General features: G+C 28.8%; 2 protein-coding genes across 7 annotated transcripts in view; one reads left to right on the plus strand and one right to left on the minus strand.

The window, feature by feature from the left end:
- Positions 1 to 17,500, plus strand: part of LOC145265495 (paired box protein Pax-6-like) — a 1,005,138-nt gene that overhangs the window by 335,162 nt on the left and 652,476 nt on the right. The gene's annotated exons all lie outside the window — the stretch shown is intronic.
- Positions 7,552 to 17,500, minus strand: part of LOC145265762 (uncharacterized) — a 34,594-nt gene continuing 24,645 nt past the window's right edge. The window contains exon 2 of the mRNA XM_080121813.1: positions 7,552 to 8,552. Within this exon, the coding sequence (XP_079977939.1) occupies positions 8,284 to 8,552 (269 nt within the window). The 3' untranslated portion in view covers positions 7,552 to 8,283. The remainder of the gene's footprint in view (positions 8,553 to 17,500) is intronic.

The raw sequence follows: 17,500 nt of genomic DNA on the forward strand, positions 1-17,500 counted from the left end.
CTCTATATTGCTCGGATGTTTTATTTTTTGTTTTTGTTTTTTTTAATGAGCGGCAAACTTTAAATTGACAACTCATTTTCTTTAATCAAAGATAATTATCGGTTATTTTGAGTCCAGTTTGGTTTGGCAATTCATCTCGTGTAAGCATGATGCAGCCACATGCCGCACAGCTTGCATCTGATCAATTTACTGAGTAAAAAATTTGATAACCGAATAATTTAGCGAAATCGGCCTTCCAACTGGCCATCTGTTGGATTATTTTCTTTGGGGAAAGTCTAGGCTGGTAATACAAACACAATAGATAATATTCGATGTAATCGCCGAAATAGTCTAATTGAATGCGTAGAGTTTGTGAAAATTCGACCTAGATTAGGCCACGTGCGTGAGAGACATATGTCTGAAATTGCATCTAGGTTTTTTTTTTGTTTTACGGCATATCAACCCTTTGCAGGTTATTTAATGCCAAATCCAAAGATTTAAGAACAATTTTTTAATAGAATATATTTGTTGTTTTCAAGTCTGTTTCTATTTAACCCATAGTTGGAACCCTAACAGGTACTACCACTCCAGGTCAGAGTCGACCTGGGAGCAATGGCAATTAAAGGGTGGTTCTACACTCCCCAAAAGCCCGCAAGCTTGGGCCTCACCACTGGATATAGTTTAAGGTCATATCCAGGACCAAGTTGCATCTAGATTTTTAAGGCTAACAATTAACCTTTGGAAGTAAACGCATATTTGTTTAAGAAAATATTTTTCTGTGATTAATTTTAATTTAAAATTCTCTGTCTGTATGGAATCAACCTAAATAAAAGCAGAGATAGCTGTGCAGAAACAGGTGGGGATACAACGACAAGAAAGACAAAAACATTAGATTTTGACTAAACAATGCGGCATTTATTTTTTACTTATCTTAACTAATTTGACATTAATCAATTAATGTCATAAAATAATTAATCTCAAACATAATTATTATACGACATAACACTTAGTAATACGATATATATTTGCAAACATCCCAAAACAGGATTACAGGTTTCTATCTATCACATGTTCGTGAACAAATATACAACCGGGAAATATCAGCCTGTGGATCCGCTTCCCACATTCGCCTCGACGTCCCGTGACTCCAAGTGTAAATTGCTTGTTTTTGTTTTGCTCGGTCCCTATTTCGTTGACACTCCCTTTTCCCACACGTCCCGGTTCTGAAGGTACATGCACGACGAATTAGATTCAATTATAATACGGACTCGCAGGGACGAGCGTCATACATCCCCACTTCCATCTCTCTTGGGCGTTTAGTCTATTGACTCCTGCATTGATTAGTCGACAATTCATTCACTTCGCCACATTGATTAATTATCGATCTCACGCTTTCCCTCTTCATACGTCGGTAATCAAAAACATGATCGGCAATGTATGTTTTTTACACACATGCAAATCTTTCTTTTTCTCTCTCTCTCTCTCTCTCTCTCTCTCTGAGTCTCTATCTATCTCACTCCATAAGTCACTATCTCTCACTGTCTCTGCGATTCTCGATTTTCTCTCTCTCTCTCTCTCTCTCTCTCTCTCTCTCTGATACTCCATATATATATATATATATATATATATATATATATCTCTGATACTCCATATCTCTCTCTGTGAGTCAGTATCTCTCTCTCTCTCTCTCTATCTGAGCCTCTATCTGGCTGTCTCTGCGAGCCCCTAACTTTCTCTTTCTCTTTCTTCGAATCCCTATCTCTCTCTTTCTCTCTCCCCGATTCCCCCTCTCTCTGTCTCTTTCTCTCTCCCTGTATATTTCTTTTTTCTCCCCGTATACCTATCTCTCTTTCTCTCTCCTTGTAACCCTGCCTCTCTCTTTCTCTCACTCCTCGAATTACCCCCTCTATCTTTCTCTCTGAGTCCCGATCTCTCTTTCTCTCCAGGTCAACATTTAAAGACATTTTTATATACATTGGGGAATTTGTATGATTTCTGAAATATCGGAAATCTGATTGACTTTTAGAAATTAATTACATCAACAGTAGATGCTGAATCATTAACAAATGAAGAAGATACCATGAGGAAGAATCGAAACTGGGATTTTGGGATCTTAAGTCTGATTTTCTGCTAGAGAGATTTTCAGTAGATTTTAAAGTATTACCTTAACAAACTATTTATGTTGCAAAACACTCATTAAATCATATGTGAAAATAAAAAAAATATTTATTGGGTAAATATTATCAATAGCTTTTGAAATTGTTTCAATATTCTAAAACCAGTTACTTTCCTGTAGCTACGTATATGTAGTTCTTGCGCGATTATATAATTCGCTCGGCAAAAATATACGACCGGAGAGAGAGAATATATAGATTAGAAGTTGAGATTTTTCACGTTCTGACATGACATTAACATTTACTTTTATTATTAAAAAAATTATAACGACCATTTTTGTATTACTCAGTGAAAGACATGCAAGCGACTATATGAAATAAATTACATATTCCGTTGTAAGGCGAGACATACTTACTTATTTATTTTTTATGCCTTCATAGACTCGGTGCACGGCATTGCCCGGGTGTTTGGAGGTGTGTGCTTCGCAAAAAAAAAAAAAAAAAAAGTGGATGTAGGCAGGCTCGAACCCGTACCGTGAATGAGTTAAAGAAAATGAAAAAAAAAATATCACGTCTTTACCGTTGCGTCCATCGCCAAACCGGAAGTGGCAAAGTTTTAAATCAAGGCGAGCCAATCGAAAAGGGGGAATCACTTTCGAAAATATCGGCGAAAAAAGTGACCCCTCCTTATAGAAATGTGCAGAGTTGAGGGTTAAAAATTAATGTTTTTAGCCAATTCTTCGATATTTGTCGTCCGAAAGGTCGAGCTTAAAAACAATATTATAGAATTTGACATGTAAACGCTCTAGCACACGATCATATATATATATATATATATATATATATATATATATATATATATATATATATATATATATATGATAGAGAGAGGAAGAGAGTTTATAATAACTACAATATTCTGAGCACAGCACTTTTGAATATATTTAATGAAACTTTGCTCATTTGGACCTCTATTACACTCTATTATATATATATATATATATATATATATATATATATATATATATATATATATATTTAAATAAGGGGGTAGTCACCAACAATGTGTATTTTTTAATATTATTTTATTATTCCGTGTCTTGGTTTTTCGTTGAGAATTATGTTTAGATCGTTGTAATAATGTTTTTAAATCATTGAGATCGTTTTTAACGCGTTTCAGACGTTCTGTGAAGCATCCTCGTCATATATATATATATATATATATATATATATATATATATATATATATATATTATAATGACCTAATCAGTGTCTTTACCAAACTCTTCTGATTATGTTGTCTACATACATGAGGTATCACATATAGACTTGTTGGACCTGCAGCACACTTTTGATGTTTGTTTTTTTTTTACTTTTACAATAGCCTCTTAGGGGTCAAATTGAATAGTGACCTTGACCTTGGTCTGGAATAAGTCGACTAATTAAAAGTTACAAGTTAAACAACGTTTTCTGTTTGTTTGTTTGTTTGGTTATTTTTCTTGCAGTTGTATACGCATGGTCACACGCTAACCGATAAAACTGGAGAGCTTACTTTAATCGTGTTAGCAGGTGAAAAATTGCGACAATCATGTTTTTATAAAATAAATCAACACGGAAAATTACCTCCCTTCTGAACTTTCCTCTGTCGTACATAAGCAAATACGATCGTTTACTTCAAATTCTATTTTCTTTAATAACTAATTTTCTACCGCATCGATTTTCGTCATTTTGTTATATAACCATTTTCTATCCTTTCAAATCTATCACTCCATATATGGACTACTGCTGTCATATTTGGGCTGTTGAATCTCTCCAATTTGAAGGTCTTTATAAATTGCAGAACCGTATCTCTCATTAAAATGAGGCCAACGTTTTGGTTTCAATTCTAACTAATGGCACACAACTAACTTTTTTCTTTAAATTTTGAAATCACAATTACATATAAAATAAAATAATCGATAGAGATTTTGTTCTATAATAAGAGAAATTGATGGTGAACGGCTTTTGCGATAGCATAAATTCATCTGCAAATGTCGATGATAGAGATAGACTACTGGAAATTGGGGGAGACTTGTTGTCGCTCAGAATCCAGAGAACACGAGGTGGTACTCCGAGACAAATCTTTGATGATGGCCTGTGTGATTACTTCTAATGGGTAAATAATTATTGGGGAGACTTATCGCCACCAAAATTCCAATGAAGAACAATGGTCGCTACCAACGAAAAATCAGTTGTTAAACGGCTGTTGCGATAACGCACGTTCATTAACAAAGATTATCGAAATAAATTGAAAACACTGGAAATCTGAGTTTAATGGTTATTACTTAGACTCCAGAGAACAACACAAGTTGTCTCAAAGAGAAATGTTTGCTGCTAGTCCGTATGACTTTTCCTAGTGAGTAAATAATAACGATAATGACAATACTAATAATGATAATAGCAATATAATAATAATGATAACAACATTTATAATAATAATGATAACATTTATAATAATAATGACAATAACAATTATAATAATAATGATAATAACAATTAAAATAATAATGATGATAATAATAATAATGATAATAACAATTATCATAATTATGATAATAACAATTATCATGATAATAACAATTATAATAATAATGACAATAACAATTATAATAATAATGACAATAACAATTATAATAATGATAATAACAATTAAAATAATAATGATGATAATAATTATAATAATAATGACAATAACAATTATAATAATGATAATAGCAATTATCATAATAATGATAATAACAATTATCATGATAATAGCAATTATAATAATAATGACAATAACAATTATAATAATAATGACAATAACAGTTATAATAATAATGACAATAACAATTATAATAATAATAATTATAACAATAATGATAATAGCAATTATAATAATAATGACAATAACAATTATAATAATAATGACAATAACAATTATAATAATAATGATAATAACAATTATAATAATAATGACAATAACAACTATAATAATAATAACAATTATAATAATAATGACAATAACAATTATAATAATAATGACAATAACAATTATAATAATTGTTATTATCATTATTATGATAATTGCTATTATCATTATTATGATAATTGCTATTATCATTATTATTATAATTGCTATTATCATTATTATTTTAATTATCATTATTATTATTATTATTATAATTGTTATTGTCATTATTATTATAATTGCTATTATCATGATAATTGTTATTATCATTATTATGATAAATGCTATTATCATTATCATGATAATAGCAATTATAATAATAATGACAATAACAATTATAATAATAATAACAATTATAATAATAATAACAATTATAATAATAATGATAATAGCAATTATAATAATAATGACAATAACAGTTATAATAATAATGATAATAACAGTTATAATAATAATAACAATTATAATAATAATGACAATAACAATTATAATAATAATGATAATAATAACGATAATAATGATAATAAACATAATGATGATTATGATAATAATGATGATAATAATAATGATAATGATGATAAAATGACGATAATAATAGTGATAATATTAACGATGATGATAATAATGATAAAAATAATGACGATAATAATAATATTTACAATGATGATAATATCAATAATGATAATAATAATAATTATGATGATAATAATAATGTTACTAATATTAATGATAATAATAATAAAATAATAATGATACTACTAATAATAATTATAATAATCATAATATTAATAATGATGATAATAATAATTATAATAATGATGATAATAATAATAATTATAATAATGATCATGATGATAGTTCTGATCAAAAATACAAGTCTGAAAAAATTTAGCATCCATTAGGTGAGTAAAAATGTGAGACGACTTTACGATTTTGCAGTTTTTGCAGGGGGTCTCGAAGTCCTGTATACAACACCTGGTATTTCCTATATATTCCCCATTTGCTCCTGACCAGGTTTAAGCCTTGCTTATATTCACTGATCTAACGAGATCACTGGTGTCAACGTATTTACGCCGTATAGTTATAAATGCAGAGAATCCTTTTATCGTTTATTGATATTACTTTTGGAACACCCGTCGTATATTCCTTCCGCCTGAATTGATCAGCGGGATTTCAAATTTCATTGTTTTAATAACTGAACTAATGCATTCATGATCTGAAAACTTCATCGATGTTACAGATATTGACGGTATGAAACTCTAAGCAATCAACCCTGCCAAAAACGTGGGTCAAAAGCAGAGATGTGTCATTGAATTTTAGGTAAATTTGAATCGACAATAACAATGATGACTAGGGAGAGAAGTAAATTTAAAATTCTGAAGCATAAAAGATTGCTCGTTTTAGTGGTACGGCTCACGGTTCCGTAGCTCTTCAACTTTTTGAGTGAAAAAAAAAATAGAATACTTTCATTTTGAAACGACCCTTGTATGGCAAATCGCACCCAATGCACCCATACAGAGCCATCGTTCATCACTGGCAGTAGTGTATTCCATATGGTGATATGTACGTATGGAAAATAAATTCTGCAACACAAGTCTCGCGTTTTAATGGTACTACTTCGGTCTTTGTATATCTTCATCTTTTTAAGTTTAAAAATTGAAGGTTTTACATTTTGAACATCTCCTATTTATCATTCAAACATTACCGTGTTTGAATATATGATTAAGTAGCAGTTTTAGTCATTTAGAACTGCTTTAAAGCTTCACCACTTATCCATTTTTCTACCAAATTTAAAACAATGATTATAGTTTATAGGTCACCTTCTCGGCTATATTGTGAAAAAAAAAACATTTCGAATTTCGTTCAGTAAAACAAAAGTTATGATGACTTCTCTGATGTACAAAATTGTGAAAATACGTAAGGAGGTGAGCGACGCTTTTTCTGACTGTTTTCCACAGCAACCACGGCGCTTCAGCAACTACTGTTGCTACTAATTCAAAAAGAGAAGTAACAAGTGAAACATAGAGAATGATAGCATGGAATGGAGATAATTGGAGGGATTATGTTGAAAGCAAACGAGTGCCGTACATTGTTATTAAATATGTGCTTATAGAGGCAAAAAAAATAAGACTGAAAATAAACAAACAACAAGTGAATTTATTGGAAGCTTAGAAAAATCATGGATTACAATAGAAAAATGCGAGCATGAAAAGTGATATGCTTAAGCTTAAACATGGAAAAGTAAAGGACTAGTTGTTAAAACTGGAAAAGAAAAAGACAAGATATTCTAGTAAAAAAATATAATAAATTTATAACTTAAAAATTGCAGCATTAAGAATTTTTTAAATTCAATTTATAACATTGCATAATCAATTATTAATGCTGCAATATTTTAAGTTATACATTTAGTAATTTTTACTAGAATATCTTGTCGTTTTCTTTTGCAGTTTTAACAAATAGTCCTTTACTTTTCCATATTTAAGTTTAACCATATAACGTTTAATTGCTCGCATTTTTCTATTGTAATCTAATATAGTTATAATTATTGCGTATATGATCAAATTTGCGGCTTATCGTTTGTGTAGTTACTATATTCAAAGAAAAAAAGTTATTCACATGCTGATGAGTTGTCGTAAAGGCGCAACATGTCTGTGAATAAAATATATATTTTTATGAATATATGCATCTCTAAAACAGGGTTAACAAATAAATTAAATAACCCCCTTTCGGGCATAAAATGAAAGCATCACCGCGGAAAAGCCAATAGCAGAAAAGATGACAACTTATGGTGTATTTTTAGTTGCATTTTCTCAAAATGCTTTAGGATACGTTATTATTAGTGGGTGAATAAACATGTTAAAAAGGGCAAGAGAATTACATATTTTGTCTACAAATGAGAGAGACTATAAGGTTAAGTTTTGGCTAAGTAAAAATTAAAAGTCGCCGGCAGGAGGTCAGCTATTACTCGGCGGATGGCAGCGATCAGGCTAGCTTTGGTTTTGTGGGAGGTCATGTTGGTGATGTACTCGATATATGATCAAACGTAGTAGTCCAGCTGATTCAGGACCGTGAGAGGCAGTGAGAGAAGTGTACGAATTCGCAACACTCCTTCTGAAGCTAAGGCTGGATCTCTTTAAATTTGTGAACCGGCACTGAGTCATCTGGCCACACCCAGGATCTGCTAGCGGCCACCTGATTGCATCAGAGATCAGCAAACTCTACTGCACATCCAGGTACACTTAGACGTTGACTACGAATATGTGATATTGCCTGATTTTGGCCTTCCCTTGAAACCGCATTTGAGGGTGCTGGCAATGGTCCTGTTGTCATAACTTGGATCGGTAGAGAACATGAGTTGTACAGCGGCGCATCTCCAGTCTCGCTCATTGAACATTGTATCACTTTCAGGCATGATAGATGACTCTTGTCGCTTTTGCGATTTGTATACAACTGGCCAACTAGTAGATGGTCTGTAACAAGAAAAAAGAAAAAAGAAAACAAGCTTTCATCAAACGGAAATGATATCATGTCGACTTTTCTAGTGCGACAATTTTATCATTCTACTTTGTATGTTAAAAACCTTAAAGCAACGTTGATAAACATCTGGTAGCTTGACGCTAACGCTGCACGGTGTTATCGTAATTTTGTGGATAACTTCATGAATTTCCACATGAATGGTGAAGTGGTTGTATTTGTGAGATTTGTGACGAATATGAAAAAACTATTAAAACTCTGCTGCATATATAAACTAGTATTGGGACGATTAATCTGAATCTGGAATTGAAAAAAATCGGAACTTTTTGAAGTATCGGATTCGGTAAAATGTGTGCCTATTCTCCGATGCCAAAAACGATTCTTTTAATTGTTTTTTTTTATTTGATTTTCTTTAAAAAAAATTAATATACTGCTAATAGTAGTACTAAAATAATGAATATCGATTGATTTAAGGCGATTAGTAAAACTAAAATCGATAGATCATCCCTCGCAAGTGTATCTAAACGTTTGAGAAATGATCTGCACATTTAACATGTGTTTTTACGGTAATCATGAAAAATAACAAATTTATAGTTGAATATTTAGAGATTTATAAATAATCGAAATCGGTATTTTAATACGGAATCGGTAATTGTATCGGAATCGGAAAAAATATTGGAATCTTTTCATCCCTACTATAAATTAATAATATTTATTTCATACTGAGAAGTGAAGAAACATTATATATTAAGACGTATTTATTCTCTCCTTCCTTTAAATAATCTCGCCTCATCCATCCATCCATCCATCCAGCGCGGCCGTAGCCGAGATTGAACTCACTACACGAGTTTGTAATGTAATTCATATCTTGTCGGTAGCTGAATACTTGATGCTTCGCCTGGGCTATCAAAGGTATTTTTTTATCATGACGCCATCACTAGATGGTATGCCTATCACGGCTTAAGAGAGTCCCTTCTACCCCCCGAGTGAAGGATAGACCGCGCCAGTTCCTCAACGTGGTATTCTGCCTCGCGGTATATGCAGCGCCTCGCCTTCCCAAATGGTCACCCATCTGATACTGACCAGGCTCAACGTTGCTTAACTTTGGTGATCTGGCGAGAACCGGTGCGTCAACGTGATTGTGCTGTATATCCTCATAGCTCATCTTTTTTCTCCCCAGTGTTTTAATTCTTCCATAGGTTGATTAACTGTGTTGTAGAGCGTTCGTGCTCTTAGTATAGTGTTTCTTCGTTTCTGATTATCTACCAGAGTTCTTCGTTCGATATGCCTAAATATGGCGTTCTGTTCATAAGTCTTCTGTTTTGGTTCTAATATTTTAATTAAGAGAGTCGCTGCACAACATGTTTAGCCCCAAATATCAGTTGGTCTGATAATGCAGTGTGATGTAGCTCGCTGTAAAATCTTTATAACAAGGGAGATTACCAAGGGAAAATATTTCTTACTATTTTAAATATAAACATGTTACATATTAATTTCCCTTCTTAATTATATATTGTAGATAAAGGTTGTTGTTTTTTTATTTAACAGATATGCTTGTAAAATACTTAATAACAATCCAGTCGAATCATTCATGGTAAATTATGTACTGATGCTATCGGAAAGTTATTAACTCTGAATCCTACAACATCTTTTAGGAATTGGATTACGTAAATAAATTTTGCACTGGAAACTAAAGGTTTATTACTGACGTTATCGTATATAATAAATCTTGAGTTCTACAATGTTTCGGTCGGTGTAAGTTCCGAAATGCTTTAAGTGTATCTTCTCAGACTATGCTTTCGTTCGTGTCGAGAATTTGCAGGGAATATTTTAATGGATACCATATTTGCTAAAATTCGGTTGAAAGTCGGTCTTTTAGAGGCTGAAGATACAATCTTCAGCTGGGGCGACACTCAAAATACAATAACTCTATCCCAGGACTTCTACACAATCATGACTGAGGGAACAACAGCATGTTACACTCGTGGATTAAATAAAGAGTTCCGTTCGAAATTGTGTGCAGATTATTACGTTCGACAGAAAGATTCCCGAGTTCAATAATATGCACCAGATAATGGTCGAAAGTTACTAAAATGTTCTGAAAATAATAATCAAGAAACTAGTCCGAAGATTCCAAATGATACGATCAATCAATCCTCATCTCAAAAGTTCAGAAATATAATAAAAATTTTAATGGCGATTGGGTATCTGTCTGAAGCAGAATCTATGCTATTACTTTTATGAACTGTACTATTGTACAAACTGAAATATAGCATTTTATTGTACAAACTGCCCAATCGAGGATGATAGTGTAATGTCTGTCCCGTTATAATGACACTAATCTGCAATGTATGTACTTCCTTTTTGAGAATAGTCCTGGATATGACCTTAAACTATATCCAGTGGTGAGGTCCAGCTTGCAGGTTTTGTGGAATGTGGAGCCACCCTTTAATTACCATTGCTTCCAAGTCCACTCTGACCCGGAGTGGTAGTACCTGTTAGAGTCCCAACTATGGGTTAAATAGAAACCGACTGGAAAACAACAATATATTCTTACAAACTTAAGCGTCATAGACGGACTAAAATATCCTTGCGAACTTCAGCGTCACCGACGGACAAAATGACTTAAGCGTCACAGAAGTACCGGAATAGCATTTTAAACTTCAGCGTCATAGAAGGACGGAAATGCTAAGTAAATCGTTAGCTTCACAAAGCGTAAACAAATACAGTTTTAACACTTGGGGTTCAAAAACGAAACCAAATAACATTTCCAAAAAACGTTATTTTAATGACAAGTGTTGTCTGAGCTCCAATCTATGATAACCGTTACCAAACTTTCACAAAAAACACTTGACTAGCTAGAACTACTATCAACAATTAGCCCCACTCTCTACTTGTGCCTCAATCCAAATGCCGCTTCCATGAACAAAGCTTCTTTCCTAGAAATGCCTGTAAGTGTTCCACTTGCCTGCTTCCCAACCGATTACAATATGGTATTTTCCAAGTCCAATTAAACAAGTTCTTTTTTAGCTGTCTCCTTAAATAATCGAAATTCTACCTAATCTACGCCATAACGGATTACTACACTAACACCTTACATTCATTACCCCTTAACCTTGAATGGTCTTTTGGCCTTGATAAATGGTGCCTTTCGTGCAAAAAAAAAATTTGGTCCTCAAAGACGAACCAAAACCAATTTTAAACTCTGATTTATGAAACAAAAGAAAACTATTTTCAATACAACTTCAAATATCGCCACTCAATCTCCTCCAAATTCTATGCCAATTATTCATAACGTTTCCTAATGTAATTAAAAAAAAAGTGCTTTAAAAAATCAATGTTACGTTGTAACGTTTACCATGGCAGACAACCCGAGCGCAAAAGGGGCGTTGCCTTTAAAAAAATAAGGTTTCTATTGAATAAAAAACAGGTTATATACAATACAAAATATAACCATACATAGAAAAACAACATATTGCATTACACTCTCACAATATACGAAATATACATTAAATATGTTCACTACTTACACATAATAGTACCTTCAATTATATAATAAAAGGCAATGTATTTATTTCTCTTTTGCTTTATATATATACTAGCAGGCCGCTCGGCGTTGCTCGGTCGTAAAATACTATAATCCAATGTTCATGATGTTGACCATCTTATAATTTATTCGTAACATTCAGATGACATTTACAATTCTGGACAAATGAAGTCAACTAAATTAAAGGGATACATTATGAGATGGTAATGAACTTTGGATTATAGTTCTTCTACCATGTACACACTATATTGCTCTGTAATTACATTCAGCTTCTGAAAAAAGGATTCGTATGTATCATAAAGAAATAGAATATATTTACACAGAAATATATAAATCATTCATACACAGTTATATCTATGTATCTATTGCTATATATGCACATATGTAATAGCCGGTTTTGAAAATATATAAACAAATAAAGTTTCAAATAATTTTCAGCGTTACTGCTCGTGAGGATTCCTAAGGATGACGTCTGTTTTACGAGAATGAAAACAATCTTGTCGAATTCGAACGAATATGAAATGAAGACAATACTAAAAATGTTTTTACATAATTTTACGTAGACAATAATGTATCAATATATATATATATATATATATATATATATATATATACATACAATGTATCTATATATATATATATACATACAATGTATCTATATATATATATATATATATGCATACAATGTATCTATATATATATACATACAATGTATCTATATATATATATACATACAATGTATCTATATATATATATACATATACAATGTATCTATATATATATACAATGTATCTATATATATATATACAATGTATCTATATATATATACAATGTATCTATATATATATATATACAATGTATCTATATATATATACAATGTATCTATATACATATACAATGTATCTATATACATATACAATGTATCTATATACATATACAATGTATCTATATATATATATATACAATGTATCTCTCTCTATATATACAGATACATTGTATATATATATATATAGATACATTGTATATATATAGAGAGAGATACATTGTATATATATATAGATACATTGTATATATATATAGATAGATACATTGTATCTATATATATACAATGTATCCATCTATCTCTCTCTATATATATACAATGTATCTATATATATGTATATATACAATGTATCTATATATATATATATACAATGTATCTATATATATACAATGTATCTATATATAAATACAATGTATCTATCTCTCTATATATATACAATGTATCTATATATACATATAAATGTATATATATATACAATGCATCCATCTATATATATATATAATGTATCTATATATATATATATAAACAATGTATCTATATATAGACAATGTATCTATATATATATATATATACACAATGTATCTATATATACATACAATGTAACAATATATATACAATGTATCTATATATATATATATATACAATGTAACTCTATATACAATGTAACTATATATATACAATGTAACTATATATATATACAATGTATATATATATATACAATGTATATATATATATACACAATATATCTATATATATAGATACATTGTATATATAATGTATCTATATATATATACATTGTATATATATAATTTATCTATATATATATATATATATATATATATATATATACACACAATGTATCAATATATAGATACATTGTATATATATAATGTATATATAAATATATATAATGTATATATATATATACACAATGTATATATATACAATGTATCTATATATATATACATATATATATACAATGTATCTATATATATCAATATACATTATGTATATATATATATATGCATATTATATACCTATATATAATATATCTTTGTATATATATATATATTATGTATCAATATATATATATATATATGAATCTCTATATATATATTTATTTATATATATACGTATCTCTCTATATATTTATTATGTATCTGTCGATATATATTATCTTTCTCTCTCTTTGTATGTATATATATATCATGCATGTATACATATATGCATCTATCTATGTATTTACATATATATATACATTATGTATGTATATATATATAATATTGTATGTGTGTATCCATATATATATATTATGTATGTATATATATATAATATTGTATGTGTGTATCCATATATACATGTTATGTATCAATGTATATATTATATATATTTTACGTATCTACATATATATATATATATCAGTATAGTATGTATATATATATATATACATATATATATACTATGTATCTTTATATAGATATCATGTATCTATCTATATATATCTATATATAAATATACATATATATGTATCCCTCTCTCTATATAAATATATATGTATCCCTCTCTATATATAAATATATGTATATATATGTATCCCTCTCTCTCTCTATATATATATATCTATATATATACATATATATATGTGTATATATATGTATCTATATATATATGCATGTATCTATATGTGTTATGTATCTATCTATCTATATATATATATGATGTGTATATATTTATAATGTAAATATATAATGCATATAAAATATATATATATATATATATGCATTACGTATATATATTATGTATATATGTAGCTATACAAATAATGTATCTATATATAGTATGTATCTCTCTCTATATATATATGTATCTCTATATATACACGTATCTATGTATATATACTTATATGTATTTATATATATTTATTATGAATCTATCAATATATAATATGTATCCATATATATAATGTATCCATATATATATACATATTGTGTATCCATATATACATATTATGTATCTATATATATATGTATCTATATATATATTATGTATCTATATATATATATATATATTATGTGTATATATATCTCTTTCTATATATATGTATATATATGTGTGTGTGTCTATATATGTATCTATATGTATATATGTGTACCTATATGTATATATGTATATATATGTATATATATATGTGTATCTATATGTATATATATATGTATATGTGTATCTATATGTATATATATATGTATATGTGTATCTATATATATGTATATGTGTATCTATATATATGTGTTTCTATATATATATATATTTATCTATATATATATGTATCTATATATATATATCTCTCTATATATCATGTATGTGTATATATTATGTATATATATACATATATATGTATCTCTATATGTATATCATGTACATATATGTACTTATTTATATAATTTGTATATATATATGTGTATATGTATAATATGCACGTATGTATATATATGTCTCTATATATATTTTGTAGGTATGTATATATATATATGCATCTATATTTATATATGTGTATGTAGATATGCATGTATGTATATATATGTATCTATATATATTATGTAGGTATGTATATATATGCATCTATATTTATATGTGTATGTAGATATATACGTATCTATATATATATATATCATGCATGTATATATATATGCATCTATATATATTATGTGTATGTAGAGATATGTGTCTATGTATCTATATATATATTATGTATGTATATGTATCTATATATATATTATGTATGTATATGTATCTATATATATTATGTATGTATATTTATCTATATATATTATGTATGTATATGTATCTATATATATTATGTATGTATAGTTATCTATATATATATTATGTATATATATATTTATCTATATATATTATGCATGTATATATATCTATATATTATTTATATACATAATATATATATATATATATGTTTAGCATATATATATCCACCTCTCTCTCTCTCTATATATATATATATATATATATATATATATATATATAATGCGCGCGCGAGAGAGAGAGAGAGGGGGATATATATATATATGTGTGTGTCTCGATATGTATATATATGTATATATATGTGTATCTATACGTATATATATTTTTATATATGTGTATCTATATATATGTATATGTGTATCTATATATATATGTGTATCTATGTATATGTGTATCTATATATATGTGTATCTATGTATATGTGTATCTATATATATGTATATGTGTATCTATATATATGTGTTAGATATATATAGAGAGAGGTGGATATATATATGCTCAACATATATATTATATATATTATGCATATATATATATCTATATATTATTTATATACATAATATATATATATGTTGAGCACATATATATCCACCTCTCTCTCTCTCTCTCTATATATATATATATATATATATATATATATATATATATATATATAATGCGCAGGTTAGTCCTCAAAAAAAAACTTCCTGCAACTATTACGTTCTACGACAATTTCTACATCGCAATCATACATCAAAATTGTAGGACATCTTCCTGTGAAATTCGCTCACACACAATGAATACACACAGACGTATTAAGACTGCTTAACCTTTATAATCACTTAAAAGTTTGTTTTTATTTGTCGTCTTGTCTTGTTTACTTATTTGTATTACATCAATGAAGAGTGTGTTTTTTGTTTGTTTAGCCAGTGGAATAGAGATACGATTCACAACTCTCCCACAGATTGGAGTGCATTGCAGCAAGACGTTTATTTCCCTTACCTAGTATTTCACAGTGGTCATCAATTAGGATAAACGCTGCATAACCTCTATTGTATGATGGAGGATCTATCTATCTATCTATCTATCTATCTATCTATCTATATATATATATATATATATATATATATATATAAATATATTGCATAGTTGCGTATACATACGTGTGTGTTTATATATATATATACGTATGTGTGTTTGAGAGAGAGAAACATAGGTGTAAGAATGAAGTCAAAAAAGCTATTAATTGGTCAATACAGATGTGTTCATTTACATTCTATATAATACGCTACTAATTTATCTTGGAATTCGATACCCCCCCTCAACACCATCTATAATTTTATTGATTTATTTCGTTCCTGATGAATCCCACGCTAGACTTCGCATCCCCATTATCTTTCCTAGTATATTCTCTACTCTTCTGATGTGAAGCATTAAGCTTCGAAATGCCTTCGCTTAAAGACTCCCCTTTATCCCCCAACTAAATATTTGTATACCCTTATTGAATAAATGAACAACTCTATATTCGCCAATGTATAGTTATGTGACTTATTGTTCCCATTGTTGTCCTACATAAGCTCCAATGAAACTTTTTGAGCGTCATATTATCCCACTAAGTATCTAAGCTCCCTCTCTATTTTCTTTCTCTCTCTCTCTCTCTCTCTCTCTCTTACTAATATATATATATATATTTACATAATGCATCATATATATTATATCGCATATATATATATATATATAATACATCATATATGTATATATATGTATATATATAC

Source organism: Euprymna scolopes, chromosome 40 (genome assembly GCF_053919585.1).
Source record: "Euprymna scolopes isolate OS-2025 chromosome 40, ASM5391958v1, whole genome shotgun sequence".
NCBI classification, from domain to species: domain Eukaryota; kingdom Metazoa; phylum Mollusca; class Cephalopoda; order Sepiida; family Sepiolidae; genus Euprymna; species Euprymna scolopes.